Source organism: Somniosus microcephalus, chromosome 2 (assembly GCF_052327205.1).
Source record: "Somniosus microcephalus isolate GS21.2 chromosome 2, FLI_Smic_1.0, whole genome shotgun sequence".
Classification (NCBI taxonomy): Eukaryota; Metazoa; Chordata; class Chondrichthyes; order Squaliformes; family Somniosidae; genus Somniosus; species Somniosus microcephalus.
The window spans coordinates 343,395,919-343,411,604 of NC_140988.1; the positions used below are offsets into that span (position 1 = coordinate 343,395,919).

The window sequence follows — 15,686 nt, forward strand, 5'->3', positions numbered from 1 at the left end:
GTACTTTTATCAGCTCCAAACATCTCAAAGGTCTTCACATAATGAATTACTTTTGAAGAGTAGGGATTGTTCTAATGTAGCCAAAAATGATTACATAAAATAACATAGCACCAGTGTCACACATTAATATACAACAGATAAAGCTACGACTGTATAATGGCAATTATGAGTGCATCAATATTGCCCAATACAAAAAATTTAAAAATGGCTGAAAACTTTCCACCACTATTTGTGCACAAGGGTAGATGAAAGAGCAACATATTCTACCTCGATGTAAAAGAAAATTATCAGTATGATGATATTGTGTATTCAAACCTCTTTCCAGCTTTAAAAAAAAAATTAACAAAAACACCAAAATGCATCACTGGGGAATTGTTTTACTGAATGGTCATAATTCTGGCAAAAATAAAATCAAATGAATTACTCATCCTTGCATTATCAGAGCAAATTAAGCTAAAGAAAAGGGATCGTTCTAAATATTTGAATGGCTGAAAAAATCTGCTTCGCTATACATTTTTGTTTTGTGTAAAATCTTAATAGAATCATAAAATAAATTCTCCATGGTCTAATTAATTTGGGAGGCAATCTCAATTACTTCCCACCCAGGAAATCAGTTTTGTTCGGTCTTAAATAAGTGTCTGTTACACTCTAAAAAATGATGTTATAAGGCATCCTTAGACAAGTGAACTCTAAACTTCATTTGTCATTCTGCAGGCTTGATGGCTATGCATTTAAAAACCCATTCTATCTTATAAACTAAAAATTAAATGTACTCAGCTGTGATAGTCGTCATTGCATCTGCTATTTATATGCTAATATCCTTTCTGAAAGGTCCTGCAAATTATAGCACTCCAGTAAGTCAGGTGCATCTAGCCTCAGCCTCTAACTATACAATAAAAAAAAGCACAATATTTTGAAAGATTGTGGCAAAGACTTTTAAAATCACAATTGTTGTTCATTGATGATTTCAGCTTGCCTTTAAACTTGACAGAGGTGCTGCTGACGGACAAATAATTAGCCAATAACAAACGAGAAGGTGTGCACAATCATAGCACACTAGGGACTGTTTTGGCAATGAGGCAAAGCCAAGTGCTAGACAGGACTAAAGCCCAAATAAATGTATACCATTGAGTTATTATAGAATGTATTTATTAGAATACTTTGAAAATATTTTAACATAAATTGTTGTATACATTTAAATATTTTAGGCTATGGTTATGCCTTTTTTTAAATAATATTTTAGAATACATTTTTACAGACTAGTTTGTCATTTATTTTACTTTGCAGCCGATTTGGAGGTTCAGAAACTAACTGAAATGAGCCAGTCTTAGGGCATTTCTGATCATTCTCTGTCAATCCAAACTCTATTTCCCATAATCCAAATACATATTTGTTACTAATAGCACATGGTCACAGCGGGTAGAGGGGAATTTCTTCAGGAGGTGGTATTGGGCTCTCCTTCCATGCACTTTTCATAATGTTTGACCTCACAATTGTTATCAGTTTGTGCAAGTTAAAACTTTATTCCCCCAGTGCAACCAATAGTCTATTGCTGGTGGTAAATAATTTTCAAAGTTTAAAAAAAAAGAGATTCTTTATTTTTCCTTTAAATCCCTTGATGGTGAATGGATGATTCCATCCCGGACCCTTGGTATCTGTCAAGCTTCAATCCCTAGGATCATTTGTTGTGTTTATATTGTTTAAAAATATGGAAAGTAATGAAGTTATGAAAGTTAAGCAGTACAAGCTGTAGACGACACACGTTAATAATTGTACACAATTTTCTACACAATAATTCAATGTAATTTATAATTAGTGACATTAAATGAAGCATAACTTCCTCACTTTCAAATTCACTTGAGATAAAAGCCACCATTCCATTAGCCTTTTTGATTACTTCTTGTACCAGTGCACTAGCTTTTAATGATTTATGTACATGGACACTTCAATCCCTTTGCTCCCCCACAGCTCCTACTCTCTCACCATTCAGAACATATTCTGATTTGTCTTTCACAGATCCAAAGCGGATAACCTCATGCTTCCTCACTTTCTCAGAGATGGGGTGGAGCGACACCATGGAGGGTTTTATAGACGAGGACAAGGATTTTGAACTGAATGTGTTAGGACAGGGGGCCAATGTAGGTCAGTGAGGACGGGATGATCAGCAAAACTGAGATAGGCTATATGCAGCATGTTCGAGTAATTGGAGAAGGAAGGATGGGAAGTTAGCAAAGAAAGTGCTAGAGTAGCTGATTCTGGAAGTAGGAACATAAGCAGGCCATTCAGCCCCTCGAGCCTGCTCCACCATTCAATGAGATCATGGCTGATCTGCGACCTAACTCCATATACCTGCCTTTGGCCCATATCCCTTAATACCTTTTGTTAACAGAAAGCTATCAATCTCCGATTTAAAATTAACAATTGATCTAGCATCAATTACCGTTTGCGGAAGAGAGTTCCAAACTTCTACCACCCTGTGTGTGTAGAAGTGTTTCCTAATTTCACACCTGATTTTGAACTTCACCACCTGAGCGGTAACTTGGCGGAGCGGATCACCTGCCCCTGGTAGAACTTGCCCAATTTTCATTACGTTCTTTTGGAAAAACTGCTACCTGGTAACTCGCTTTTTCATGCTGTTGCCCCCTTTATGTGAGGAAATTGACAAAAGTATTCTCTCGAGCAAACCATGTTCCTGCTTGATGCATCAGTGCACCAAAGTCTGAGTAATCTGGCAAATGTCACTAGTGGTGGTTTGAAAGGACTGATCACATAAAAAAAAATCAATGCTGTGGTGACCTTTGCAGCTACAGGCAAAGCTGTCCCTGTGCTAGATCATGTGTGCAGGTCAGGCTCCAGTGGATGGCAGAACTTCATTCCCTCGTGAGGAGGGTCTTCTCAGACATGGCCAAGTAAGGGCGCCTGGGTCTGAATATTTGGATCTTGGGCCAAGTCCAAGTCTGAGGTGCAAGTGCACCTGCATTTCTTCGCTCTGCCCGAACTCCTTATCCTCCTCCAGTTCCATAACAGCCATTGGAAGACTCAATGACATTCCCAAGCCGAACACTGTGGTCACTGCAGAGGAAGCAGTTGCCATCAGCAGCAGTGAAAAGGTCTCTGTAGAAGGCGACTTGTATTGCCATAAGGCAGCAGCAAACACAAAGTAATGCAACCAAGATAACACTGTGGTGATTATTCTTGTTTTATAAGAAGCATTGTAATTGGTTGCCTGTTTTCCTGCCTTGAGATATATGCTGTAAACTTATTGGTTAGTTGATTCCATGTGACCTGTGGTGGCCATCTTAAATTCAGTTTTCTACAGTTTGGTTGAGACTGGGTGCTCAACATGTACTTGCTGGTTTTTTAAGGTTAATAAAGCCTAGCTTTTGAAAGGCAATCTACTCTTTATTTCAAACACAAACTGCAAAAATATTCAAACTTGCAATGCAATTCCAAACTGTCAAACAAGTTTTCAAGGGCGGAAATGGAAACCCAGAAGCAAACAATTTTAAATAGGAAAGCAGTGAAGAGGCACAAACATTGAGGAATTAATCGAGAGATCTATTTAACTAAGACTGAATTAAATAAAGAGCTAAATTGAAGCCTAAGACAGAGGGTGGCCTCTTCAAAAAAATTCTTAAAAATCTTGGGATGGCAGAATTCAGCTCCTAGCGAAGTCTGACAGTCAGACTCATTTGCCCAACAATGCATGATCAGAGACAGCACCATTGGGAATTTCTTTCTTTCTGATTCCATCAGGTTCTCCATGCAACTCAAGTGTGTTTTTTGGCAGAGAGGGTAGTTCCCAAAACTCTCTTCTGCTGGTCACTAGGAGGAGGAGGTGCCAAAAGAAAGAAAAAAAAGACTTGTATTTATATAGCGCCTTTTACGACCACCGGAGGTCCCAAAGCGCTTTACAGCCAATGAAGTACTTTTTGAAGTGTAGTCACTGTTGTAACACGGCAGCCAATTTGCACACAGCAAGCGCCTACAAATAGAAATGTGATAATGACCAGATAATCTGTTTTAGTGATCTTGATTGAGGGATAAATTTTTGGCCAAGACACCAGGGAGAACGCCCCTGCTTTTCTTCGAAATAGTGCCATGGGATCTTTTACATCTACCTGAGAGAGCAGATGGGGCCTCGGTTTAACGTCTCATCTGAAAGGCAGCACCTCCAACAGTGCAGCACTCCGTCAGTGTCAGCCTAGATTTTTGTGCTCAAGTCCCTGGAGTGGGACTTGAACCCAGAACCTTCTGACTCAGAGGCGAAGGTGCTGCCAACTGAGCCACAGCTGGCAAATCTTCACGTTTTCCCACATGGTCACTGCTCAGCAATGATGATAATGTCACAGTCAAGATCAGAATCTCACGGTTTGGCGATATTAACAGCACTACTTAATTTTTCCAGGAGAGCTAGGGAAAGGAAGGTGGCGTGGAAGGGAAGTTCATGATTGAATAACCATCTGTTCATTCCAAATGTTCTTATATTCTTATGTGTCATTGTGTAAACTCACAACCTGAAAGAGTTGTTTTCCACTAGTAATGATGCAGTGCATCATTTAAATGGTTAACTTTTTTTGTAAGAACCCAACTAATGCAGTTGTAACTCAGCTCAAAAGAACAAATTCTAGTTTGCTGAGAATGGGCAATAAATGCTGCCTTGCCATGTTCTGAGGAGGGAAAAAAAACTCAATTCAGCAGAAAATAATCAGAACACTAATTTATATTTAACACTAAATCAGCAATGAAATGTTGCAGTCAACATTTGTTTTGCCTCTTCCAGCCGTGATGCTTATGTATTCTGTCGCATCAAACTAGCACACAGCACAAACTCCCTCTGCTGGGCTGTACGTTCTCATTTCAACTCGAGCCTGCAAAAGCTGAAGTGAAAAATCCCCGCTAAAGCTACAGCTTGGGCTATTGCAACTAGCCCTCATTCTAAAATGTAATTGTGACTTTTTGATTGATGTTAATTTGCTACTTGAAAATAATACCGCATTAAACTAAATAATCCAACTAAATAAAATGGTGTCCTGTAACAGTTTGCCAGCATGGTATTACATTACAACAGTGACTACACTTCAAAAGTACTTCAGCAAAATACTGCGGATGCTGGAAATCCGAAACAACAACAGAAAACGCTGGAAAAACTCAGCAAGCCAGGGCAGCATCCATGGAGAGAGAAACGGAGTTAACGTTTCAGGTCGAAGACCCTTCATCAGAACTGGAAAAAAAGCAGGAAGAGGGATAAATTTTAAAGCGAGTGGGGGCTGGGAAAAGGGGGAGGGGAGGAAAGAACAAAAGGGAAGGTCAGAGATAGGATAGAAAGCAGGAGAGATTAAGAGACATTAAGAGATATTCAAGGAACAAAGGATGGCTCTAGATGAAGTGTGAATGGCCCTGGCATGTGAATGGTGTGCCGCAGTATTTGTCTACATCAAAAGTACTTCATTGGCTGTAAAGCGCTTTGGGACATCCTGAGGTCGTGAAAGACGCTATATAAATGCAAGTCTTTTTTTTTTGGCATTAGCCTGTATTCCAATGTACAGTAGTGCAGTGGTTATGTTACTGGACTAGTAACCCTAATGATTCATAGACTGTGAGTTCACATCCCACCCTGGCAGTTTAAGAATTTGAATACAGTATTAAAACATAAAAAGCTGATATCGGTAAAAGTGACGATGAAGCTATCGGATTGTCGTTAAAAACCCAATGTCCTTCAGGGACAGATATCTGCCGTCCTTACCCAGTCTGGTCTATATGTGATTCCAATCCCATACCAACATGGTTAACTCTTAACTGCGCTCTGAAGTGACCAAGAAAGCCACTCAGTTACCTTCTCAGGGAAACGAAGGATGGGCAATAAATGCCAGCCTTGCTAGCAACACCCAGATCCCGAGAATGAGTATAAAAAAATTAAATTTTTGATGTGACTTTGTTTTAGGGCGAAAACCTCATCAGTTCATGTGACTTTGATACAATGAGTGGTGTGCCACAGTATTTGTCTACGTCAAAAATATAAAACTTAACAAAATACATTAGCGGAATTTCCTGCAAGCTTTCCAAGCAGTCATGTTGCGTCCCTGTGCAAATACCCAGAATCACCGACTTAAATCATTGCAGTACTCACCACTTTTCTCTGCCTCTTCTCGTAACTGATGTTCATCTCTTCATGTTTCTTTAGTGCTGCATCTATTGTATTTTTTAAGTCAATGGCACGTTTTAAGCGAACATCGCTAATACCAGCTTTGGTTAATGTCTAGAATAAAAAAAATTTAATGCGTTATTCCAGACTATATCACGAGAAGCCTGTTTCAATAACACTTTCTGTAGAAAAATTTCAGTTAAAATGGAAAGAAAACCGAAAACCAAAAATCCAACAACTTGCATTTATATGGCATTCCTCACGTGCAGAGTGCTTTACAATAAGGAGAAAAATGATGAAATGGTGCACATCAAGCATGGGGAAAGGGGAGAGGAATAGAGAGGCTAGAATGGGAAACCAGAGATCATGGTGAAAGAGGAGGGTTTGTTGAAAGCAGGGAGGGAGGTGATGAGATGGCAGGAACTGGGTAGAGAATTCTAGAGGGCAGGAGCAATGCGGCTGAATGAGCAGTCTCAATGGTATAAGCAGGAGGAGATCCCAAAAGGTAGGGTGGCTGACCTCACCCACCCTACCTTTGGGATCTCCTCAGTCATAAGATTGAAAAACAAAGGCGAGAAACCCACTCTAGAATTTTGAAATTGACACACTGTGGCGCAGGAAGTCGGTGAAGCTCGGAAAGGGCGGAGGGATGAGAGTGTGGGACTTATAATAGTCAATGTTCTGGGTTGCGGCGATCTGACGTGGAGGGTCGAGGCAGGCAGGTCAGTGAAAATGGTGCTAGAGAAATCAAGCATGGATTAGGGTTACATAGAAACATAGAAGATAGGAGCAGGAGTAGGCCATTCGGCCCCTCGAGCCCGCTCCGCCATTTAATGAGATCATGGCTGATCATCCAAATTCAGTACCCTGTCCCTGCTTTCTCCCTATATCCCTTGATCCCTTTAGCCTCAAGAAATATATCCAACTCCTTCTTGAATATATTTAATGAATTGGCCTCAACTGCCCTGTGTGGCAGAGAATACCACAGGTTCACCACTCTCTGGGTGAAGAAATTCCTCCTCATCTCTGTCCTAAATGGCTTACCCCTTATCCTTAGACTGTGACCCCTGGTTCTGGACTCCCCCACCATCGGGAACATCCTTCCTGCATCTAGTCTGTCTAGGCCTGTTAGAACTTTATAAGTTTCAATGAGATCCCCTCTCATTCTTCTAAACTCTACTGAATATAAGCCTAATCGACCCAATCTCTCCTCATATGTCATTCCTGCCATCCCAGGTATCAGTCTGGTGAATCTTCGCAAGAACATCCTTCCTCAGTTAAGGTGACCAAAACTGCACACAATACTCAAGGTGTGGTCTCACCAAGGTCCTGTACAACTGTAGCAAGACATCCTTGCTCCTGCACTCGAATCCTCTCGCTATGAAGGCCAACATACCATTTGCCTTCTTAACCACCTGCTGCACCTGCATGCTTACCTTCAGCGACAGGTGCACAAGGACATCCAGGTCTCATTGCACTTCCTCTTTTCCCAATCTATTGCCATTCAGAAAATAATCTGTCTTCCTGTTTTTGCCACAGAAGTGGATAACCTCGCATTAATCCACATTATACTGCATTTGCCATGCATCTGCCCAATCACCCAACCTGTCCAAATCATACTGGAGTTTCTCTGCAACCTCCTCACAGCACACACGCACACCCAGCTTTGTGTCGTCTGCAAACTTGGAGATATTACATCTAGTTCCCTCATCTAGATCATTTATATATATTGTGAATAGCTGGGGTATTGCACCGATCCCTGCGGTACCCCACTAGTCACTGCCTGCCACTCAGAAAAAGACCCGTTTATTCCAACTCTTTGCTTCCTGTCTGCCAACCAGTTCTCTATCCAAGACAGTACCTTACCCCCAATCCCATGTGCTTTAAATTTGCACGCTAATCTCTTATGCGGGACCTTATCGAAAGCCTTCTCAAAGTCCAAATACACCACATCCACTGGTTCTCCCTTATCTATTCTACCAGTTACATCCTCAAAAAATTCCAGTAGATTAGTCAAGCATGATTTACCTTTAGTAAATCCATGTTGACTTTGTCCGATCCTGTCACTGTTTTCCAAGTGCTCTGCTATTACATCTTTTATAATGGACGCAAGCATTTTCCCCACTACCGATGTCAGGCTTACCAATCTATAATTCCCAGTTTTCTCTCTACCACCCTTTTTAAATAGTGGGGTTACATTAGCTACCCTCCAATCCATGGGAACTGTTCCAGAGTCCATAGAATTTTGGAAGATGACCAGCAATGCATCTACTATTTCTAGGGCCACTTCCTTAAGTGCCCTAGGATGTAGATTATCAGGCCCTTGGGATTTATCGGCCTTCAATCCCATCAATTTCCCTAACACCATTTCCCTACAAATACAGATTTCATTCAGTTCCTCCCTCTCATTAGACCTATGTTCCCCGACATCTCTGGGAGGTTATTTGTGTCCGCCTTTGTGAAGACAGAACCAAAGTAGGTATTTTATTGATCAGCCATTTCTTTGTTCCCCATTATAAATTCCCCTGATTCTGACTACAAGGGACCTATGCTTGACTTCACCAATCTTTTTCTCTTCACATATCTATAGAAGCTTTTACAGTCAGTGTTTATGTTCCCTGAAAGCTTACTCTCATAATCTATTTCTCCCCTCTTAATTAATCCCTTTGTCCTCCTTTGTTGAATCCTAAACTGCTCCCAATCCTCAGGTTTGCTGCTTTTTCTGGCCAAATTATATGTCCTCTCCTTGGATCTTATGCTATCCCTAATTTCCCTTGTTAGCCACGGTTGAGTCACCGTTTTTGTTTCATTTTTATGCCAAACAGGGATGAACAAATTCTGTAGTTCATCCATGCGATCTTTGAATGTTTGCCACTGCCTATCCACCGTCAACCCTTTAAGTAACATTCCCCAATCCATCCTAGCCAACTCCTGCCTCATACCATCGTAGTTTCCTCTATTTAAATTCAGGACCCTAGTCTTTGAGTCAACTACTTCACTCTCCATTTTAATGAAGAATTCTATCATATTATGATCGCTCCTCCCCAAGCGGCCTCGCACAACAAGATTGCTAATTTATCCTTTCTCATTACATACTACCCAGTCTAACATGGCCTGATCTCTAGTTGGTTCCTCGACATATTGGTCCAGGAAACCATCTCGTATACACTCCAGGAATTCCTCCTGAACAGTATTGTTACTAATTTGGTTAGCCCAATCTATATGTAGATTAAAGTCACCCATGATAACTGCTGTGCCCTTATTGCACGCATCTTTAATTTCCCGTTTAATGCCATCCCCAACCTCAGCATTACTGTTTGGGGGTCTGTATACAACTCCCACTAACGTTTGCTGCCCCTTGGTATTTCTCAGCTCTGCCCATACAGATTCCACATCATCAGAGCTAATATCCATCCTTACTATTGTGTTAATCTCCTCTTTAACCAGCAATGCTACCCCACCTCCTTTTCCTGTCCTTCCTGAATATTGAAAACCCCTGGGTTTCGGGAGCAGAACAAGATGGAGCTGGAAGAAAGTGGTTTCGGTAAACCGAAAATGTGGGAATGGAAGCTGAGTGCAGAGTCAAACAGGATGCCATGGTTCCGCACCTCCTGACACAGTTTGAGATTGCAGGCAGTGAAGTTTATGGAATCAAAGCCAGAGGCATGAAGGTGCTGCCGGGAGCTGAAGATGATTCAGCCTCGGTCATGTAGACATTCAGCAGGAGAAGGTTTTGGTCTTGATAGCGACAGTAAATTTAAGAATGTGGCAACAACCTCCTGGTGTGGACATGGCGCCTGATGTAGCTGAGTGGAAGCAGATCATTGATGGTTTTAGCGTGTGGCATCGCAAATGTCTTTGGAGCTCAGCTGTCCAACAGCACTAACCACTGGATCTACTTCATGGGCCTGGTTTTCGACATCAACAATGTCATTGTCATCCTCTGGGACATCTACTATCAGTCCTTTACTGGATAGCAAAGTTATGAAGCACATAAGACTCTACTACAAAACCTTCCTTGAAGCTTGTTCAGTTCTAACTTTTGTTTTACTGTGTGCTTCACTGTAGCGCCTCAGCAGCACTAGTGAGCCTACAAAGTGTCATCACGAGCCATGGGAGTAGTGGGTATCCCTAGTCACCCAGTAACCATGCTGCTCCTTGCCTCTGCTATTGAATTAGAGCTGGGACACTGAACTGACGAGATATAAAGCATTATTACATCACCCAGTATTTCGTGAATTCATGTTCAGGAAGCTGAGCTATGTTTGCAAATGTCCTGCGCATTTAGGGGATTTACATTCAGGGCACGCAATGCCACATGGGTGCAATCAATAGCCCCATAACGCTGGGGAATTTGGTGATACTGTAAAAATCTATTCTGGGACCACTTTCGAAGTACATAAACTGATCTGCCCTGGCAAAGATGGAATTGGCCTTATGTGTGTGCACAATTAATTGGCTGATCTGGCAAAAGTTTCCTGTAGTTTCCTGGAATGAGCCTATTGCGTAAAAGTTTAGAGCGGTGATCACCTTTTGTGCCATGGTTAGAACTGTCTGTACCATGGCCTGGGTTGCTACATCCCGAGAGATGGTCTCACTCTCTTTCTGCTACTGCCCGATAAATCTGGCATCCCTCAGTCTCCAGTTGCTCGACTTCCTACAACGTGTATGTCCTATCAAATAGGATTCCCACAGAAAAGGGCATATTTTGGACTTCAGATACTTGATCCTTAATTGCTCTTCAGTGTATTGGAACCGGTTCTGGGGGAGGTGGGACCAGTTCAAACCGGACGGTCTGCACCTGGGCAGGGCTGGAACCGAAGTCCTAGGGGGAGTGTTTGCTAGTGTTGTGGGGGAGGGTTTAAACTAAAATGGAAGGGGGTTGGGAACCTGAGCAGGGAGACAGAGGAAAGGGAAACAAGGATAAAAGCAAAAGATAGGAAGGAGAAAAACAAAAGTGGCAGTCAGAGAAATCAACGGTTTAAATCAAACGTGGCCACAGTAAATAATAATTCTAATAGGTCTAAGAGCGTTAAAAAAACAAGCCTGAAAGCTTTGTGTCTTAATGCGAGGAGCATTTGTAATAAGGTGGATGAATTGGCTGCGCAAGTAGAGGTAAACGAATATGATTTGGTTGGGATTACGGAAACGTGGCGCAAGGACGGCCAAGACTGTGAACTCAACATCCAGGGGTATTCGATATTCAGGAAAGATAGGCAAAAAGGAAAGGGAGGAGGGGTAGCATTACTGGTTAAAGAAGGGATTAACACAATTGTAATGAAGGATATTAGCTCTGATGAGGTGGAATCTGTATGGGTAGAATTGAGAAACACTAAGGGGAAAAAAACATTAGTGGGAGTGGTATATAGACCTCCAAACAGTAAGGCGGAGGTTGGGGATGGCATTGAAAGGGAAATTAAAGAAGCGTGCAATAAGGGCACAGCAGTCATCATGGGTGACTTTAATCTACATATAGATTGGGCTAACCAAATTAGTAACAATACTGTGGAGGAGGAATTCCTGCAGTGTTTATGGGATGGTTTCCTGGACCAATATGTCGAGGAACCAACCAGAGATCAGGCCATCTTAGTCTGGGTATTATGTAACGAGAAAGGATTAATTAGCAATCTTGTTGTACGAGGCCCCTTGGGTCGGAGCGATCATAATATGATCGAATTCTTCATTAAGATGGTGAATGAAGTAGTTGACTCAGAAACTAGGGTCCTCAATTTAAATAAAGGAAACTACGATGGTCTGAGGAGCGAGTTGGGTAGGATTGATTGGGGAATGGCACTCAAAGGGTTGACGGTGGATAGGCAATGGCAAACATTCAAAGACCGAATGGATGAACTACAGAAGTTGTTCATCCCAGTTTGGCATAAAAATAAAACAAAAAAGGTGACTCAACCGTGGCTAACAAGGGAAATTAGGGATAGCATAAGATCCAAGGAGAGGACATACAAATTGGCCAGAAAAAGCAATAATCCTGAGGATTGGGAGCAGTTTAGGATTCAACAAAGGAATTAATTAAGAAAGGGAAAATAGAATATGAGAGTAAGCTTGCAGAGAACATAAAAACTGACTGTAAAAGCTTTTATAGATATGTAAAGAGAAAAAGATTGGTGAAGTCAAGCATAGGTCCCTTGCAGTCAGAATCGGGGGAATTCATAATGGGGAGCAAAAAAATGGCAGACCAACTAAATACATATTTTGGTTCTGTCTTCACAAAGGAGGACATAAATAACCTCCCAGAAATACCGCGGAACATAGGGTCTGATGAAAGGGTGGAACTGAAAGAAATCAGTATTTGTAGGGAAATGGTGTTAGGAAAATTGATGGGACTGAAGGCCGATAAATCCCCAGGGCCTGATAATCTACATCCCAGGGTACTTAAGGAAGTGGCCCTAGAAATAGTAGATGCATTGCTGGTCATCTTCCAGAACTCGACAGACTCTGCAACAGTACCCATGGATTGGAGGGTAGCTAATGTTACCCCACTATTCAAAAAAGGTGGCAAAGAAAAAGCGGGGAATTATAGACCGGTAAGCCTGACATCGGTAGTGGGGAAAATGCTAGAGTCCATTATAAAAGATGCAATAGCAGAGCACTTGGAAAGCAGTGACAGGATCGGACAAAGTCAACATGGATTTACAAAAGGTAAATCATGCTTGACTAATCTACTGGAATTTTTTGAGGATGTAACTGGTAAAATAGATAAGGGAGAACCAGTGGATGTGGTGTATTTGGACTTTCAGAAGGCTTTCGATAAGGTCCCGCATAAGAAGTTAGCGTGCAAAATTAAAGGCACATGGGATTGGGGGCAAGGTTTTGACTTGGATAGAGAACTGGTTGGCGGACAGAAAGCAGAGTTGGAATAAACGGGTCGTTTTCCGAGTGGCAGGCAGTGACCAGTGGGGTACCGCAAGGATCGGTCCTAGGACCCCAGCTGTTCACAATATATATTAATGATCTGGACGAGGGAATTGGATGTAATATCTCCAAATTTGCAGATGACACAAAGCTGGGTGGGAGGGTAAGCTGTGAGGAGGATGTCGTGAAACTCCAGTACGATTTGGACAGGTTGGGTGATTGGGCAGAAACATGGCAAATGCACTATAATGTGGATAAATGTGAGGTTATCCACTTTGGTGGCAAAAACAGGAAGGCAGATTATTATTTGAATGGCAATAGATTGGGAGAAGGGGAAGTGCAAAGAGACCTGGGTGTTCTTGTGCACCAGTCGCTGAAGGTAAGCATGCAAGTGCAGCAAGCGGTTAAGAAGGCAAATGGTATGTTGGCCTTCGTAGCAAGAGGGTTCAAGTACAAGAACAAGGATGTCTTGCTGCAGTTGTACAGGGCCTTGGTGAGACCACACCTTGAGTATTGTGTGCAGTTTTGGTCACCTTACCTGAGGAAGGACGTTCTTGCCATGGAGGGAGTGCAGCGAAGATTCACCAGGCTGATTCCTGGGATGGCAGGAATGACGTACGAAGAGAGATTGTGTCAATTGGGCTTATACTCACTGGAGTTTAGAAGATTGAGAGGGGATCTCATCGAAACCTATAAAATTCTGTCAGGTCTGGACAGACAAGATGCAGAAAGGATGTTTCTGATGGCCGGGGAGTCCAGAACCAGGGGTCATAGCCTAAGGATAAGGGGTAAGCCATTTAGGACTGAAATTAGGAGGAATTTCTTCACCCAGAGTGGAGAACCTGTGGAATTCTCTGACAGAGGGCGGTGGAGGCCAGTTCATTAAATATATTCAAGAAAGATTTGGATATATTTCTTGAGGCTAAAGGGATCAAGGGATATGGGGAGAAGGCAGGGACAGGGTACTGAATTTGGATGATCAGCCATGATCTCATTGAATGGCAGAGCAGGCTCGAAGGGCCAAATGGCCTACTCCTGCTCCTATCTTCTATGTTTCTATGTTAATGCAGAATGTAGGTAACACATCCTGGACAAAGCAGTACAACAACTGGATCCAGGTCCTCCAATTCTTCAAATGTAAAATTCTCATCTTTATGTTTAAATTTCTCCTTTATCCATCTCCTGTGGTTCAACTTCCGCCCCCATTTGAACTCTCCATTCCTCTGACTCCAACCTCTTATGCATTCAGTCAACCCTTCACCCCGCCATTGGTGGCGGTGACTTCAGCCACATTCTGGAATTCCCTCCCTCTCTGCACATCAAGAGCCTCTTCAAAACCCACCTCTTTGACCAATCCTTTGGTCACCCCTTCTAACATTTCCTTACTTGGCATCCATTTATTCCCAACGCCTGTGTGAAGTGCTTTGGCATGTATTTCTACGTGAAGGGTGCTGTATAAAAGCAAATTGCAGTTATTGCCAAAACTTATAGATTTCACATTAACATTTCTTTTTTTTTTTTACAAGCAGTATATGTAAAAAGATAGACTTTTTTTTATACAAGCGTATGCAGATTTATATTAGAACTACATATAACGCAGTAAGATTGTCACCTGTTCCGTACTCAAATGGATCATACAGGTAGAAGCACAGTGACTAACAAGATCCATTTGTAGCAACCTCTCCCCTCACTTCTCACTATTCTTTCTATGTTTCACCATCCACCCTAAACAGTATGAAAATTGCAGTTTGAATCAGATGGTCAGAGATGTTCTTAATTAACTCCGAAATAAGTTTTCAAATTGAAATAAGAAAAATTACAGGGATGTAGATTCTGAACCAATACTCAAGGATAAGATGATCGCAGGGCCTTATGGTAAAGTACTTGTTTAGGAATAACATTCTAGTGGCATAAACCTAGAATTACAACTGGTACATTTTACCTCAGGGCTGGAACACAATAGAAACAGAAAATGCTGGAAATACTCAGCAGGTCAGGCAGCATCTGTGGAGAGAGAAACAGAGTTAACGTTTCAGGTCGATGACCTTTTGTCAGAACGTCAGATGAAAGGTCATCGACCTGAAACGTTGACTCTGATTCTCTCTCCACAGATGCTGCCTGACCGGCTGAGTATTTCCAGCACGTTCTGTTTTTATTTACGATTTCCAGCATCCGCAGTATTTTGTGTCTGAAGCACAGTAGTTTCTGAAACCTTTGAGACCACAAACAATATCTCTACCGCTGTTCAATCTAATTTATATTTATAAAAACATCAACGTTGATGGTGTTTATGACTCTGTCTCCTGAGGTTTGTCTTTATTCCTGCTCAGAGGCTTCTTTACACAAAATCCATTAACAACGCTAAGGTTTTTCCATTCATACCTGGATCCAGTACTGGGCAGTCGGCAGGTATTTATTAGTGACTAGTCTTTGGAAGTCCTTTATATTGTTGATCACAGCGCTATTGTCTTCATCTTCTTTGATCTTTAAGTCTGTTATCCAAACATGTAGAAAGGTACAATTTCTTGCAAATAAAACTTCACTATGCACTCAGAAACATAACTAAAATGATCGACACACAAGATATCAGCATACGAATGATTTAAAAGACTTGAAAGACTTGCATTTATATAGCGCCCGTCACGACAACCAGACGTCTCAAAGCGCTTTA

General features: G+C 41.8%; 1 protein-coding gene across 3 annotated transcripts in view; it reads right to left on the minus strand.

The window, feature by feature from the left end:
• Window positions 1–15,686, minus strand: part of uvssa (UV-stimulated scaffold protein A) — a 110,056-nt gene that overhangs the window by 67,178 nt on the left and 27,192 nt on the right. For all 3 annotated transcript variants that reach the window (XM_085975456.1, XM_085975453.1, XM_085975455.1), the window contains exons 6-7: window positions 15,398–15,507; window positions 6,131–6,259 (exon numbers count right to left, since the gene is read on the minus strand). In XM_085975456.1, coding sequence (XP_085831582.1) covers window positions 6,131–6,259; window positions 15,398–15,507 — 239 coding nt within the window. The remainder of the gene's footprint in view (window positions 1–6,130; window positions 6,260–15,397; window positions 15,508–15,686) is intronic.